The sequence below is a fragment of the Coturnix japonica genome, chromosome 8 (assembly GCF_054131305.1).
Source record: "Coturnix japonica strain WE chromosome 8, WE-NBRP24, whole genome shotgun sequence".
In the NCBI taxonomy this organism is placed as follows: Eukaryota; Metazoa; Chordata; class Aves; order Galliformes; family Phasianidae; genus Coturnix; species Coturnix japonica.
In genome coordinates this window covers 27,513,425-27,531,122 of record NC_140670.1, presented here as the reverse complement: position 1 = coordinate 27,531,122, position 17,698 = coordinate 27,513,425, and the positions used below count along the sequence as shown (strand labels likewise).

General features: G+C 39.7%; 1 protein-coding gene across 5 annotated transcripts in view; it reads left to right on the top strand.

Annotated features, from left to right (window-relative positions):
- Nucleotides 1–17,372, top strand: part of HSPA12A (heat shock protein family A (Hsp70) member 12A) — a 66,405-nt gene extending 49,033 nt beyond the window's left edge. For all 5 annotated transcript variants that reach the window (XM_085555302.1, XM_015867425.3, XM_015867424.2 and 2 more), the window contains 6 exons: nt 6,951–7,122; nt 8,973–9,059; nt 9,568–9,672; nt 10,414–10,672; nt 11,402–11,505; nt 12,739–17,372. In XM_085555302.1, coding sequence (XP_085411428.1) covers nt 6,951–7,122; nt 8,973–9,059; nt 9,568–9,672; nt 10,414–10,672; nt 11,402–11,505; nt 12,739–13,373 — 1,362 coding nt within the window. In that variant the 3' untranslated portion in view covers nt 13,374–17,372. The remainder of the gene's footprint in view (nt 1–6,950; nt 7,123–8,972; nt 9,060–9,567; nt 9,673–10,413; nt 10,673–11,401; nt 11,506–12,738) is intronic.
- Nucleotides 17,373–17,698: the final 326 nt, after the last annotated feature.

Sequence of the window (17,698 nt, the reverse complement as noted above, 5' to 3'; positions counted from 1 at the left end):
CTATTATATGAAGGCAGAAGGGAAGATACCTCGGTTCTTAAAAAGCAGTCTGTAATCCCCAAATCCCAAGGACCATTTGAAGATGGAATTATATTGGGATTTGTCTTTCTAAGCGTTTCATGTTTTTTAATTACTTATGCTAATGTAAAGTGTACAAATGAGAATTATTCCAAGGGTCTCTTCCAATTTTGTCCCCTCCTTTAAACTAATTGGCTCTTATGTTTGTTGTCTTTCATAATTTATATTTCCTTTGTCTGCAAAATGGAGTTACTGCTATACATTCATAACCTGAGATTTCACTTCTCTCTCAAGTAGTTTTCTCACACAGGAATGAATATCTCTGTCCTAGCAGTTAACCATACAGAAATATACACTAAAGGAATTCTGTAGCTGTGATAATTATCCATTATATTTTCACTTGTGAAATGCAAAATACGATCAAGTGCCATCAGATCTGAATAGGACAAAGGACAGCCTGTGCCACAAACCTAGTTTTAGGGCAACAGACTGCAATAGTTTGAAAATATATGCATTTTTTAACATACATTTGCATATATGCATAGCAATGTTTAAGAGAAAGCAGAAAGCTCTTGATTCTGAAAAGCAGCAAGTATCTCTATGACACTGTAAGTATCAGATCTTTATAGAATCAACCATCACTCGAACACTGGGTTGACTATTTTAAAAAGAGAAAGAAAGCGGGGGGGGGGGGAGGGGGGGGGGGGTGAAGAGCCGGGGGAAGTTAATCATCTAGACACTTAAAATCCAAGTATGAACTTTCCAAAGCAGCAGAGCTCTCAGTGACTCCTCCTCTTTGCCTAAACCAGTCACTTCACTGTGCTGTGAATCTGGGTGCATGTGAATGTACTGTTTCCTTTGTGGCTGTTGAGCAATTTTAAGAATTTGTCTTAGAATCAGTAAGTTGCCTGAGCTAAAGGTGCTGCACAACCTCTCTCTATCGTGTTTATTCATGAGATGCATATTACAGTACTCTTGTTGTTCCTGAAGGCTAATGGCAGAGCATTGGTCTGTGATGATGGCATAGTGATTTTCAGACTGTTCTTTCACGAATCTTCCTTAAGTGTCAAGGCTGAAGGTCTAGCAGAACTGTACAAACTACAATTTTGGTGTGGCTTCACGACATCCTCTAACCCCACTCCCTGCCAACCCTGCTTCTCTTTATGTGCTTCTGAGTGACAGTGCTGAGGCTCATTTCTCATGTCGCTCATCTTTCCTGGCGTGCTCTGCCTCTGTAATTAGGTCTCAGTCATCTATTTGTGACATCCTAGTTTGGTGCCATAAAACCGGAGAAAGTGCTAGCTGGTGAAAAAGGAGGAGGATCAGAGAAGAGCTCACTTAGTGAGGCACTAAGTGGCTGGTTTTATCATGAATCTGTTAACACAATGAACTGATTAGTTTAAACAGTGTAAATTTCATGAGGCTCTTAATTTCCAACTGCTGTTTTGTGTTGCCTGGATGGAGTCGCACAATACTTTCTTGGTGCAGGCTGCATAGTGCTTAACTTGCAATCATAGCTTTCCTGTTGTTACTAATTATAATAAATATCTTGGAAAATACGGAAATGTTGATGCTAATTCACAGCTTCTGTTTTTCTAGCTGAATGATGTTGTACTGCAGGGCTTTATTTCCTAATGAGCCACATTGTCTTTACAAAGCTATTTCATGGAATCCAACTCTTCAAATTTATCTCTGAGGCCTGGAAATATGCCTTTAGTGCTAAAAGCAGATTTTAAATGTTCTTTCTGCCACCCGGAAGGTTAGATCATTACACCCACCTAGTCTGTGCCATTGCTTCAAAAGTGAATAGAGTAACGTGCTTGGTGGAAGTGGCCAACTGTGAAAACTGCTTAGGGGCCCAAGCCTTGAATAGCGTGGACTTCTGATATCAACTTCATGACCGAACCAGTTCATTACAGAGCCGTGCCCTTGATTCCTTCAGCAGACATGCCAAGGCTCTGAAGCCCTTTTTGATGGCCCCCGAAACATCACTTCCAACCCAAGCTGTTCAATGATTCTAAGACATTTAGTCTCTGTGTCTTGCCTCTCCAGCTGTATAATGAGGATTCTTCTTGCACATGTTTATTTGTCTAGTTTGTTTGTACTAGTCTATTTCTGTATGCGGAACTGTCTTATTAAGTGTGAGTACAGTGCCTGAGGCACCTTCACAGTACTGAATTGAGCTTTAGATTATTATAAAATTTATTAAAGCAGTAAATTAGAATTCCTCCAGTCAGAACTGATTCTTTATTTCTTTTTTTGAAAGATAAAATTTAACTCACTGTGAAAATAATATAGAGTATTACTCTGTACTTAGGTTATGAAGTGTTTTCTTTTACTGCCTTCCAGTGCATAAAGGACAAAGGCAGCAGTGTACCTATTTTACGGATAGGTAACGTGAGCTGCTAAGGCATACAGAGCCTGCCCAGGATCATCTGACTAGTTATACTGCAGCAGAGTAAAAGTAAAAGCACAGTTCTTATGTTTATCCAGAGAAAATGCAATTTTAAAAAAATTATGTACTTATGTGGGAATAATTCATTTATCTCCTTTAACACTGAAAGTGATGCAAAGTGACATAGCAAACCTTACTGAAAGAAAATGAATCCAGCTCAGATCACTTTCTGTAGTTCAGGGAACTGGATGGAGCGACTGGAACTGGATGGGAGGAGCCATGGGATTTGGGTTCTGGCCCCCTTTTGCAGCAGCTCTGGAAGTGAACGTGAGCATTGCCCTGTAGTAGACCCAGCTGTAGTTTGCTTTGGCACTGACTCTAAATTCTCTTTAAGTAGGGGTCAAGACTTCATAGACTGCCTGCATAGATTTGATTAGCTCTAAATCCGAGGAATGCTCCTTTGTCACCTCTGTTATTTCTAATATATACAGACTCTTAACCACTTCTCTTGTATATTTTGAGCCTTTTTTCACAGACTTGGATGAAATTAATACATGTGTTAGCCACATTTTTGCCATAATGAAGTTGCTGATTTTATATTACATTTATACAGCCGCATTTTGACAGATTGACACTTTGTTATTGCCAATGTTAGCATAACATTCTGATACAAGAACCACGTGAATCTACTCCTACGTGCATGGTATAAAATACATCCTTTTTTTCTATTTTTATCTTTTCATATTTTCATCTCCCCAGCCCTTGCAGAAGATGATCAAGGCAGAGCTGTGTATTTCAAATCCAAGGAGGTTAGGACCCTCCTAGAGTCAATTAGCATGGATCCACTGTAGTTACTCTGTAATTTGGTGCTTAACCTGGTGCTTATTGCTATGATGCTAAGAACGTAATAGATGCTCCACAATCTAAGCAGCTTGGTACTTTCGAGCACTGGTTGTTCAGAGCAGGGGCTGCATCTCTGAAGATAGTGCTCTTAGTGAAGTTCTGGACACGTATATTTGGTTGGTTGGATCCAGAAAAGCTCAGTAGCTAAGTTTTTGGATAACTCTTAGGTTTCTGCTTAAATTCGAGTGTCCTTTAGTTCTCTATATATGTTCAGCATGCTGTACTGAGTCACAGTCCAGTATTCAGGATTTGCAAATTCTGAGATAAATCAACACTTGGCAGAATGTATTTGTGGTCAGCTATGGCTGTCATGCAGTAAGACATCTTCGGCTGCAACAGCAAAGCTGGTATGTCATGTTGAGAATTCGCCTGTATGCGGATGGTAGAGTTATGTGTGCTCCAGTGCTTGAGGATTTGAAGCATTCTGAGTGAGGTTTGCTGGTGATGATGCATCTTCATGAATGAGCAGCAGTGCCCTGGCAGCAGCTCAGAGGTGTGTTTTTACTGGAGTGAGTTAAGTGTGGGAGTTTCCCTGTCATAGTATGAAGTCCTGGTGCTCAAACAGATGCACAGAGTAAGTTTGGGGAACTCTTCATCTTGTTCAATGCTTCTTCCAGGTGTATGGATGCAATAGTCTTATGGAAATCACTTTGAAGGATTTAATGCTAACAAGTTTTCTGTATTTCTTTGATGGCTTTCCACATTAGCATTCTTGGGAAAAATGCTGTCTGTTCCCTTCATGTTTCATTGGTGATGGCTGGGTTTATACTGCAAGTGAGGGAAAAGATCTTCTCAGACTACAGGCAGGATGTGGGTCTGTTGTAAAGTCCACAGTTGCCCTCAGCAAATCAGTCAGCTGCCAAAATGATCTGTGTAATAAGGCCTGAGATACTGCTTAGATCTGTTCTGATCAACCCTGTTAACTTCTAAATCTTTACTCTTACTTGCAATGGAAAGTGGGCAGCAGTGGGCAAGGCAGATGGAACCAAACAAATGGAAAACATAGCAAATTTTGGAACTTTTGAAGTTAAGATTCCTTTGTGTTGACTGCCTGGTGCTTTTACTGTTCTTTCTCTGCATGCTTTTCCTCCCGTCCCTTTCTCTTCAGCTGTAGCAATGGGGCAGACGCTGCCTCCTATGTCTTCATCTTTCCAGACCATGTACTAACATAATCTCATCATTCCTTTCTTCCCTAGCAGCATGTATCCAGTCACATTTATCTCATCTCCCATTCTCCCCTTCTGTGCATTGTTTAGATATATATATACAGTGATGTGCTATCTTGATATATGGAGAAAAAACAGAACATAAATATCGATCTTTATGTATGTATACATATATATTTACACATGACAATATATATATGTAGGATGTCTTATATGTTTCATTGTACCCAATGTTTGCTAGGGCTATTTTCTGAGATGAAATAACACATTCCTCGTTTTTAACTGGCCTGTCAAACTCTGTAAGGAAAGCTTTGTAACAATAACAAAAAGAAAAAAAAAATAGGCTTCATGAAATTCTATTAGGATCAACTGTGCTTTGAACTGTTAAAAACTGTCATTTCTGTTGAATGTTTTCCTCGGGAGATATTTTGAATATGTTAAAATAGTATCTAGTCAGAAAAAGTAGCAAGAATAGCATCTGCTGTACTTGGAGGGTCTGAGAACATGGATCTGAGTTCAGGCACTTCAGGTCACTGCCTTCCTCTGCTGATGTGAAGGCAACGATGTGAAAAGTTGAACTGGTCTGAACTAGAGGAGAGGAAGAAGCAAATGGTTGTGTTAATAGTTTACTGTTTTCTTTTAGCAGGATCAGCCTTGGAAATAAATCCCTAAATCCTCCTCCACCCCAGAACAGATGACTTTGTAATTAATATACTCTTTTTTTTCTTAGCTAGGAGATACCAGTGCATTTCTTATGCATGTTACTCAGTTCTTGTCATCTCTGCAAATACTTTATAGTGCAGACTTTGGATTTTAATGCCCTTAGCAACAAATTATGTTTTCCCTAAAATATAGTTATTTCTTTTCATGCACATTTGAATAAAGGCGTAGAATTGCTTTGTCAAAGGACAAAGGTTCAGAGGAGACTTCTTGCAAAATTTCCTAAGGCAAAGGCAGGAAAATATTGGGATAGATTGTGTGAGCAGACTGTACATTCATGGATGAATGTAACAGATAAACGTGTCAGGAATGACCAAAAATTAATTCGTATCTTGAGTGTTGTCCCTTCCAGTGCTTCCGATTAAAGCAGGAAGATGCTTTCAGTAAAGATGCATCTTATGTGCTGTAATAGAAGGGAAAAAATTAATTAGTAAAGGGAAAGGACTATTTTGTGCCCCCAAATTTTACCCTCGTAGTGCTTTTTGAACAAGCTCTAATCTGAGTTTCTAGCCACAGATATAATCTGGCCAACAATTAGCACAGCCCATGGTGTAGCTGTATGAAGGAAGCTAAGTCCAGTTTTCCCATGTAATTCTGCCTTCTTTGGGGTATGCTATGGAGCAAACACAATGGATATGTATATGTTGAAGGGAGAGTTTGCTAGTAGACTGACCATGGAGACAGAAAAATGTTCATTTATCTATTAATCCTTAGTCTTCACACGCTTAACTGAAAAACAAAAGCGAGCAGGCCACAAGTTGAGCAGAAAGTGCTGAACGATATGGTTATCTTTTAACAAAAAGTTGTACAGGGGAAGTGAGGATGAAAGGAATGGAAACATTTTTCAGCAGCTTTTTGATACTTTTCTCTAAGTGCAGCTCTAAGAGTGAAGTGGTTGCATGTTAAGTTTGCTTGAAAATCTTCGCATCTGAAGGCTGAAAATTCAGAAAGCAAATAGAGGGAATGGCAAATTGTAGAGTTATCGAATGGTTTGGGTTGAAAGAGACCTCAAAGACCATCCAGTTCCAACCCACTGCTGTGAGCAGGCTTGCAAATGTTAGTTAGAATATTCTTAGGCTTTTTCTCATTATAGTTTAAGGAATGTGTCCTATTGAATTTAATTCCTTGAAAACTGAGCATTTTTGAGCTGTTATGAAAGCAATTGTGCTTAAAATTTATTTTGGAACAGAGAAATGTTGATTTTAAGTCAAAAGATACATTACTGGCAAAGCGTATCATGTATTCTTAGTAAGCTGTGCAGTGGGGGGAAGGTTGGTTTTGGCGAGGACTATATATGTCTTATATCTTCTGGGATATAAAGCAAGGCATACTAGAATTATCACTGGGAGAAGAGACACCAAAGGTATTCCTGACAGGAGGCTTGGCCCCTCCTAGCAGGCAGATTGATGGGTTAGTTAGGAGGTCTTTTTTTATGCTGTTCAGCTCAGGCCTCAGGAGGACTTTCCTCCTCTCTCCTCCTGGCACGCATACAGTTGCTCGGTTAGACAGCATGGTAAGTGCATGCCTACCTCCTTGCTATAGCCTGTGAAGTGGTGGCTATCCATTGTGGGCAGGATGAGTCCCAGCCCAAGGCTTTTGGGGAGCAACAGCAGCTTTATTTGTGTGTTAACTTTGAGGGTTGACCTGACTGAATGTGGGAGCTGGGGATGTGCTTGTTCTCCTGCTGGAGGGGTCTGTTAGGTGATGGGACCTCCCAGCCCATTTCTCTGATTGATTCTCTCTCACAGGCTGGAATGGCAAGCCCTGAAAACCCTGAGCAGCTGATCATTGCCCTGGAACCTGAGGCAGCTTCTATCTACTGCCGGAAGCTCCGCCTTCACCAGATGATAGAGCTGAGCAGCAGAGCGCCTGTCAATGGCTACAGCCCCAGCGACACCATTGGAACTGGATTTACACAAGGTGCTTATTACAGTGTCATTGAAGTTGGAAAAGACCACTAAGATCATATAGTCCGACCATCAACCCATCCCCATCTTGCCCACTAAACCATGTTCCTGTGTGCTATATTTCCATGTTTCCTGAAAACCTCCAGGGATGGTGACTCCACCACCAACCTGAGCAGCCTGTTCCATAGCATTTGCACCACAGTATTTTTCTGCCTTTACTGAAATTAATACTTTCTGATGGGTCACTTTATATTTAATTGTTGTAAACAAATAAGTGTTCCATTAGTTGCGTTATTGAAGCATTGTTAAATTACTGGATCTCAATCAGACTCTCAGTCTAAGGTGTTACAGGACAGAATCTGGTAGGTAGTGGTTTTCTGCTAGTGGATGCCATTCTCTTTCTTAATTGTGTCAGGTAAAGGCCGTTGGGGATGAGAAAGGTTTATTGTTAAAATTAATGAAAATAAAGTTTGAGTGAATTAATTTGGGGTTAGAATTAAAGTTTCGTAAAGGCATGGCAGGTACCCAAGACAAGCTGAGAACAGATTAAGGAGGAAAGCTGTTTAGCTGTGAACAGATGCACTCCATGGACCATCTTGTTGCAGTGAACTCAAAACAAAAGAAATTACTGTTTGCAATAGCCAGGATGACTTTACTTCAGTCATAATTAAAGACTGGCTCTGGTGATTGCTTTTAGTTCACTGAAATGAAATGAAAGGACTCCCATTGGCTCTAGTGTCCATTGCTTGGACCTCTTGCTTGTTTTGTCTTTGAATGCTGTGTGATTTGAGCTGTTGGTGTATGAGGCTGACAACTTGTTTGCATCATAGGGTTTTTATGGAGCAGGTATGAGTGAAAGCAAAGCCTCTCATCTCTTTCTGATCATAGACACTACAGAAATGAGAAGGAAAATGCATTCAACAATTTTCCTGCTTCACATATCACGGGATGTCTATCTTCTTCTGTACTATTTTATATAGAACCTTTGAATGAAAGCAAATGAAAGTAATACAAGAAATGCCTTTTGAACATCCAGTTGTACAGATTGATTAAGAAGCTTAATAGCAAAGGCTCTCACTGCTCTACTTTCTCTTTACAGACTGTTTGGCATCTTTTGAATGTCTAAGTAGAAATTAAGTCTTGTAAGCTGAAGTATTGTTATGAGATTGTGTCCTCCATGTTTCTAATAGGTTGAGTCTTAGACAAGACAGAATTTAATTGCCTATTATGGCATCACTAGATTCTGCTTCGCAGGCTGTTGCGACAAACCAGAATTTTCATAAGTACAGGCTTTAGTCGTCTGCCTGAGTTATCAGAGGGTCAGACTTAGTGGTCACTGTGAGCCTTGAGAAGTTCCAGAGCTGTGAAGCAGTGCTTTCGGGTGCTTACACTTAGGCAATATGGCATCCTGAATGTCTCCAGAGCACCCAACATGAGGAGCTGCTTTTGAAAATCTTGGGATGTTCTCTGCCAGCCATCTCAGCTCAGGTCTGTCGTTGGCCAGGGCTGCCACCATGTGGTAGAGCATGTGCTTGAATCAGGCTGGCAGCAAGGACAGCTTCCAGCTTGTACATAGAAGTCAGCATATAGTAGCTATGAAGGATTTGTCTGTAGCTTTCACACTAGGTCATTGTTTCTAATTCCAGTAGTATGAAGAAAGATCAGAAAAACTGAAAACTGTTTTTTCCTTCTCTCTAGAAGTGATGTTGTAACATTCCCCATCCAGTGCAGTAGTTGTTCATTTGTTTTAAGAAGCGATACATGGAGATCTGTCAGCATGCTTGCACTCGTTTCCTGCCGCACATGATATCAAATTCTTTATGCTTCGTAATACTCAGTCATTTTCTCTCTGTCTTTGACTAGCAAAGGAACACGTCCGTCGCAATCGACAGAGTCGCACCTTTTTGGTGGAAAATGTTATAGGAGAAATCTGGTCTGAACTGGAAGAAGGTAGTGTCCTTTCTTGAATAGGCTTTGCTGTTGCTGGTTTTATGCTGCTGGCAAGCATAGGGTTTTCCACAAACCTGCACTGTTCACAGAATGTATATGTGTTGGAAAACAAACAAATTAAAGTACATATGCAGCTCTGAGTTGCTAAAGCTGTACTGCAATTCTGTATAGCAGAATACAGTTATTAAAGTGATGACAGAATACAATCCAAGTTTCAAAATATAGCTAGACTATTTCTTCAGAACAGCCTTTGTGAAAATGCTGTAATGTTAATTTGGTAATGCCCCGAAGTGGACACCACTAGCACAAGTAATTCCATTAATCCCCTTTACTTTTATGTTAAATCAGTAGCTTTTGATACCTAAATTTTGTATTTACTATAAGTCACTGCTAATGGAGATGAATTTTTCAGAATAAAGCTTTATAACTTTCTGTAAGTCAAGTATCTCATTGTAATGTGTTGCTCTGATAATGTAAGTCACATTTGCTTATTCCTTTGGCAAACCAGGTGACCGTTACATCGTTGTTGACAGTGGAGGAGGCACAGTAGATATGACAGTCCATCAGATCAGGCTCCCTGAAGGACATCTTAAGGAACTATACAAGGCAACAGGTAGATAGCACTTCCACTGCTTACATTTATACAATATTGTGATCTGTCAGTGAAGAAAATACACGTCTTTACTAATCAATATATTTCACTAACAGTTCTTCCTGGAATCAGACCAGTATTCAAAACTATGTAACCTATCTGCTGTCTGGACAAGGTCACTGTCCTGATCTGCCTTGTTTTAGTAAATTTATGATCTTCCACTCCTTTAAGGGGTCTCTGATGAGCTATTCTGAGAAGTGCTGTGGAGATAGGAAAAGCCAAGTGTGTCACATTGAGATCCTTGTAAAATTTCCCTAGATCTTAGGGAAGGCATGTGTGTTCCAGTAATTGCACAGCCAGCTTAACAAGCGTGGTCTGCCATCCTCTGGCAGAAACTCACAATGATAGATCTACAACAAGTGCATTAAAGCAAGTACAATGCTTTAATGATACTCCCTTCCTGATCTCCAAAATCCTCTCTTTGTCTTTGCTAAGTTGTTAACCCCGTACGCTTGAGCTGGTCTTTATCTGTATCATTCACTGCTGAGTGTCTGCAGTCTTGGAGGCTTTAAGACAGCCTTTCTGCTGCAGTGTTACAGTGTCTAGGGTGTATAAAAGTGAGGCAAAGGTAAGATCATGTTCTGTAGTAAACAGACTATTTCCCGTGACAGTCCTAGTAGTGTCAGTCTGATGTGTATTTGGTTTACCTGAAATCTAATACGATTTTCAGAATACTAAAGCTGTGCTTTGTTTTTAATACAGGTGGGCCATATGGTTCCCTAGGTGTGGACTATGAATTTGAAAAGCTCCTGTGTAAAATATTTGGAGAAGATTTTATTGAGCAATTTAAAATCAAGCGTCCTGCTGCCTGGGTAGATCTGATGATAGCATTTGAGTCCCGGAAACGGGCAGCAGCTCCAGACAGGACCAATCCACTAAACATCACTCTGCCTTTCTCCTTCATTGATTATTATAAGAAGTTTCGAGGTCACAGTGTAGAACATGCCTTGAGGAAAAGCAAGTGAGTAGATGATTGAACCCAAACAAGTGCAGAATTGACTAATCTTTAAAAATACATACAATTAAAATATCTTAATTACTTGAAGTCTGAAGGATAGTAATGTAAAAGAAGTGTCTATTGCCATACTGCAGTGTTCCCCTAGATATACCGAAACTAACAGAACGAGATAGAAAGTGTAAAGGTAACACAGAATGCACATGAATGAAAAGGAAATTGCTAAGCTAAATGGATGTGCATAATGAAATAATATAATGCCTCTATTCACTTAACAAATATTATGGCTCATTAAAAATACTGTTCTCTCTGTCTCTTGAGACTTTGCATGCTTGCTTGTTTTCCTTGCTTGTTTCCAATGGCTTTGGCCTGCTGCTGCTATAATCTAAATGTTGCCCTTCTGGGGTTGAATCAGTGCTGTTTCAGTTGAGCGAACAGTGCACTGACTGCCAGCTGTTTCAGGAGGCAGATAAACATTGGTAATGCTGCAGGAGGCAATCAGGCGAAGAAAACAGCAATTAAGCAAGCAAAAATAGCAATTGTCCCTGGAAATTTTATGTTGCTCCATTTGGTATGGGGCTGAAGTTAGATGAGGTACTTTTTTCTAAGTGAACTGCATACAGATTCTGTAAACTCATTATTTATATGTCACGTCTGATGACTGTTTGTCTGTACTCTGCATTCTCTTAATATCCTTTCTAAATGTTCTTGTTGTTGTTGTTGTTTTTTATGCAGCGTGGACTTTGTGAAGTGGTCTTCCCAAGGAATGCTGAGGATGAGCCCAGATGCAATGAATGCACTGTTCAAACCTACAATTGACCAGATTGTTCAGCACCTGAGTATGTATCTGTGTGTAATTCCATTTCCTGACTAAACTGAGACTGAAACTTGGCTTACCTGTTTCAAACCTGTAACAGCAGTAATAGGAAACACCACTGCTAGTATGCACTAAATGTGGGCAGGGAGTTTAGTTTGAAACATTTGTCCTTTGAAAAGTGATTAGGAAGGTAATTTCAAGAAAGGGGCATCACCTTTAATACATCTAATTATCTACTTCTATAACTAGTTTTTCAGTGTGATTCAGTCCTGTTGTTGCTTTAACTGTATTTCCAGGGCTACAGTCATTCCCTAAAGAGCAGTGTTTTAATCCAGATCCTACTTTTCTTTTTCCTATTTCAGACAAGAACAAAATAATGCCAGAATCACAACTAGTATCTGATTCTGTCTGTAATCAAGACCTGTAGTTCATTTCTCATCAGTGTAAGGGCTTAGAAAGTCCTATTTTTTGATGGCTCTCCAAATCACTGAGATCTCGGGAACGCAAGAAATAAATGATGGCTCCTGTTTAAAATATATATTTATATATATGTGTGTTATTTATTTATCTGGCAATGAAATGACACAGCTTTGATGGGAAATTTGTTATGTAAACTCTCCTTCATGAAAGATTGGATTTGTGTGAAGTATAGTACATATACTGAGCAAAGTATTCCTGTTCTACACATTACCAAAAGTTAATCAAATCATATTTGGGATAGAATATCCAACTTAACAGACTCGATGTGTGAGGACTTGCTAAGTAGAACTGAGAGAACACAACTTAGTAAGACAACCATGACAGAACAGCTTCTGTGTGAGCAGGGAGGGAGAGGCTTCACATTAAGGCAGTTGTGACGGATACCTCAGTCATGCTGTGTCAGTTATCTGAATGGACTACGAGTGAGCCTACAACAGAACTGTGTGATGTTCCTCAATGTAGGGGATTTCTTTGCAAAAAAATCTGTCTCCTTTTGCTGGTACAAGCCAAATGAAAATTCTGTTTAGAAAGCATAAAAACCAGTTCAGAAATATCATCTGCTTTGAGGCAAGTGCAAATCCCATCAAACAGAGTATAGTAAGAAAACCCAGAAGGTTGGACTGATGCATGTTGGGAGTGGCAGTGGGGCATAGATGTGAGAGTTTCAAATTTTGTGCATGCACATGGAACATTGATGCATTGGGCATTTGGAGTTTCAGTTGACTTACTTTGCCACTGAATTTTTCCCTATTGGATTGGCTCTGTTTCTGTACAGGTGATGTGTTCGATAAGCCAGAAGTGACCAATGTCAAGTTTCTGTTCCTGGTGGGTGGCTTCGCTGAATCCCCTTTACTCCAGCAAGCTGTCCAGAGCGCTTTTGGTTCGAGATGTCGAGTCATCATTCCTCAGGATGTGGGGCTCACTATCCTCAAAGGAGCTGTTCTCTTTGGTCTAGACCCCGCTGTCATCAAAGTGCGGCGTTCACCTCTCACCTACGGTGTGGGTGTGCTGAATCGGTTTGTGGAAGGGAAGCATCCACCGGAGAAGCTGCTAGTCAAAGATGGCACGCGTTGGTGCACTGATGTCTTTGACAAATTTATCTCCGCCGACCAATCTGTAGCCCTTGGAGAAACTGTGGCACGCAGTTACACACCTGCCAAACCTTCTCAATTAGTAATAGTGATCAATATCTATAGCTCAGAACAAGATAATGTCAGCTTCATCACTGAATCTGGAGTGAAAAAGTGTGGCACCCTTCGCCTGGATCTCACAGGAACTGATGCTTCTGTGCCAAACAGACGGGAGATCAAAACACTTATGCAGTTTGGGGACACTGAGATCAAAGCCATGGCCATTGATGTTGCCACCTCTAAAAGTGTCAAAGTTGGTATTGATTTCTTAAACTACTAACAGATGGTTTCCCCCACCATGGCCTGTTTGTGAGACTCATTGTCTACTATTTCATTTTTTGACTATCGTATGTCACATAATCATCTTGAATTTCAGCAGGCTATATGGGAACAGCTAGTAAGGTGGGGTATGTCATGCTTGTGCCCTTGAAGGACCAAAGGTTGGATTTTAAACCATCCTTAAAAAGTTTGAGGAGGAAAAGCTCCAGAGGTAGTAAAAGTTGTTTAGTTGTTCAAGCATGTGGAAAGATCTGCCTTTATTAAGTATTATTATTGCATCCTGAAGATTGGTTAAGAAATATAAAATCATTATTTCCTTGCCTTGTTCTTCTTCCTCTTCCTCCCAGGAAACATTTGCTAGCCCAGGTGGTTGGTGTAGGGGGGTATCTGTGTGGGGTATCTGTCTGAAACAGCACCATCCTCTGAGCATGGAAACAAATTAGTAAGTTACAGCTTTCTTTTGGTTTTTGGCCTGTACTTTCATCAATGTAAGCACTGAAAATCAGGGATGGAAAGAAGTAGGAAGTGAGTGTCTTCACTTCTGAGGACACACTGAAAAGAAAATCTTTAGAAATCCTTAAAAGTAGATCTAGGAAACATATATTTTAGTAGCCTCGTGTTGGTTACCCAAGCTTGAGGAGGTCTTTCTTGTCAAAGCTCTTTGAACTAGCTATTGGATTAAATAGCTAACATTACCCTCATTATACTTCCGAAATTTATTAAGAGCAAAGTTATTTCCCTTTTTAGGTCTTGTAAACTTGTATTTATTAGTTTCCATCCAGAATCACAAAATAGATGAAGTTGGAAGGGATCTCTGAAAACTATCTGCTCCAACCCCTAAACTCTAAGCTAGAACAGGATGCTCTGTCCTTCCAGACTGTGAATATCTTCAAAGGTAGAGATGCCTAAACTTCTTGGGGCAATCTATTCCAGTGTTTGACAACACTCACTATAAAAACAAACAAACAAAACAACCCCCCCCACCACATTTTTAAAACCATTTTCTTACGTTTTAATTTGTGCCCATTGCCTCTTATCCCTTCACTGAAAACTACTGAGAAGTCTTGCTCCATTTTCTTTATCTTGTTAGACTTGATACACATTCCTGATTGCTTCTTCTTGAGTCTAAAGTCCTAGATCTCTCAGCCTCTCCTCTTACAACTGATGCTCTGATCCCTTTGTTGTCTTTGTGACACCTTGGCAGACTTAGCCGATAAGTCCATGTTGCTCTTGTACTGAGAAGCACAGGACTGGATGCCAGATGTGGTCTCACGGGGTCTGAACAGAAGAGAACGTTCACCTTCCTTATCCTGCTGGCAGTACTTTTCCTTGTGCAGCCCAGCTGTTGGTATTTTTTGCCTCAAGGGTGTGTCGCTGGCTCATGAAGACTCTGTCTACCAAGACCTTTGAGGTCTTTTTCCACTAGGATGCTTCCCAGCCAGTGGATCCCCAGCATATTCTGTTGTATGGAGTTATTCCTCCAGAGATTTAAGACTGTGCACTTCTCTCATAATCATATTTTTTTCTTGTTAATTCCCATGTTAACATTTAGAAGTACAGTTAGATGATGGCTGTCCAGGAGAATAAACTGATAACTTCAGTTTTAAATCCACTCCTAGATGGTGTATGGATGCTAACCTAGATAGCCATCAAATACTGATGCTTTCAGAGCACTTATATAGAGCTGCCTGATTACCTGCTGGAATTCATTACATTTTTGAACTTGCAGTTTTAATTCTTAAACTAAACCTTCCTTTCTAATAATTTGAGCATGGGTTGTATCGGTTACTGACACTTTAGGGAAATGAAAGCTTTATCAATGTTTTCACTGATTTACATTCCAATCCTGCACTTAAGCTTTCCGTGTTTATCCTGGAGATTTGCCACTGTAAAGAGTCGCAGAACTGGTCTGCTGCATTTGCCATTGAGTTTTCTGTGTCTGTTGCAGGATTCCCTAGTAGAATATGAAATCTGTTCAGCATTCAGCTTTAAAAAAAGAAAAAGTAAAAGGACTATGGAGAATGGAGTCACAGTATCCGGCTGGATACTTTCCTATAATTACAAAGTGTGCTTTCTAGCATTCAATTTCCTGCTGCCTGCTAAATGCTTTAAAAGCTAAATACTGGGATTTTTTTGTGTGTGTTGCTTTCCATGGTTTACAAACAAGAGAAACTTTAAGATGAGTTATGAACAATATAATTTTATGTATATACAATATTTAAATATTGTACAGACTCTTTCTTTCTACAGTGCTATTTTCTTGTATAAAAATGCTCTTTGCCTCTGTTGATTTCATTCAGCTGTTAATTTTAAATAACATAGTTTCTCAATCAGCTTCCATAATTATAGGCTTTTAAAGATGGTAAGATATGAAATGTAAAAGGTTGATCTTATAATAATAGGAAGGAAATGTTGATGTGTCAGAAAATACAACATTCTTCCTGCAATGCAAGTCACACCAGTTAAGCGTATTACACAGATGCACTTGTATTTTGCTGGGATTTCATTTCTTTGTTTCAGATGGTGACCATTCCAGCAGTTCATCATAATAATGGATGAATCCTCCTGTAAAAAGAAGTTATATTTAGCTTGTATGATCTGAATATACAGCTTATATATACAGTAAGGATCTTTTCCAGTTAAAAAGAAGTAAATGCTTTCCAGAGCCAGGTAACGCTGATTTGTAGTAGTTGCAGGTCTCTGTCTGTCACTACTTCCTACCAAACACTAAATTCTTAAAGAAGAGAAGGCTTCACGGTCTTTGCATCCGATGTTAAACAGAATGGTTCCAATTAAACAAGGATTTGTTTCCAGTGGCCTTAGGTTAATGCAGAATTCGATACAGTTAAGGTCTGCAATCCCCCCCCAGGAAGAGGAGGTGAACTGTAGGGTCTTGTGGCCCTTGGGTTTTGTGCTGTTTTCAGCCCGTCTGCTGGGAATGCTAGCAGTAGTTTCTGCAGCTCTTTTGAAGTGTAGTTCCCTGCATGGTAGAGATTCTTTGCCCTTTTTTATTCACCTTTTGTAAGATTCTGACCTGACTCAAACGGGCTTTTGTTGCTAAAGTGATTCTACTGTAACTGTAAAATGTGAAGAGTTTGCATATTTTTGCACTTCCTTTTTCAGTCTCATGAGAGCACTATCTAGCTCTTCAATGCAGAACACTGAACTACTGAGCAAAATTCCAACTGTCCTCGTTGTGCTCTTTAAATCTGAGAGTGGAAAATTAGCCTGTCCCTCTAAGGAATTAGAATTGTAAGTAGAATGTTATGCTATGGTCTGTAGTTTATAACCCATTTGAACAACTTTACATTGTAAGTGGGAAAGGGATGCCCATTTTGATAGAGGATGTTAGGCTGTAAAATTAATATGAAATTTATTAGGAAATTATGAGTCATTTTTAGAATAGTCGTTCTGGTACTTATGCAGGAAGTTTCCTGTACTTTTGGTAGGTATTTCAGATGACATTGTGCAACTTAATGTTGAAAAGACAAGGCCTGCCATCCTTATGCAAAGCCAAAAGCCCTGACTGAAGTTTTGCTCTAAGGATGGACTTGCGAGTTTGAGTCAAACTAGGCTGAAAGTTAGCAATGAATTGTGATAGAATGATTACTTGTACTAGAATATGATACATGTGCAGTAATGATTAAGATGGTTAATATTGCTATATTCATGCCAGTGAATATATACAGGAGTTTTAATGCATTATTATGAGGAGGCTAATTATGTATTGCAGAGAATTAATCGCTGAGATAAGCTGCATATTTATCATATGAAATGGCTTAAGCGGATGAATAGTATAAAAGTTGTTGGGCATAACGTCACAATACACACCTGCTTGAAATAGTCTTAAACTATATTATAAAACCAACCATTGTGGTCTTGTTCACCCCTGTGCAAGATAAATTCAGACTTCACAGATGTTTGGAGCTGTTCACAACTTGATTGTACCTTGAGTGTTCTTGTGTCCTCAACCATGTCAAATAAAATACAGTAAAACTAATTTTTCTTTTTGGGTGTTACTACTCTGATGAAAATGGCTGTTAAGGGCCAAGTGGTTATGCTTACAGTTGGTTACACCTTTGTATGCATGAGCGTTGTATATCAGATTTCTTCTTCCTTCTCGATGTGCAGACGTCTGGAGTCCACGTCGGCCTGAGATCACCGTCCACTGTTGGTGATTACTGAAATCCCACTGCCGTTAGTGTAGTTCTGGATAGGATGACTCTTGGTGTTAGGATAGAAAGACTTAAGACAAACAGTTTTAGGTCTTTTCTGTAATGATGCTCTGAATCAGAATGAAAGCTGGGAAATCAATATGCTTGAGGC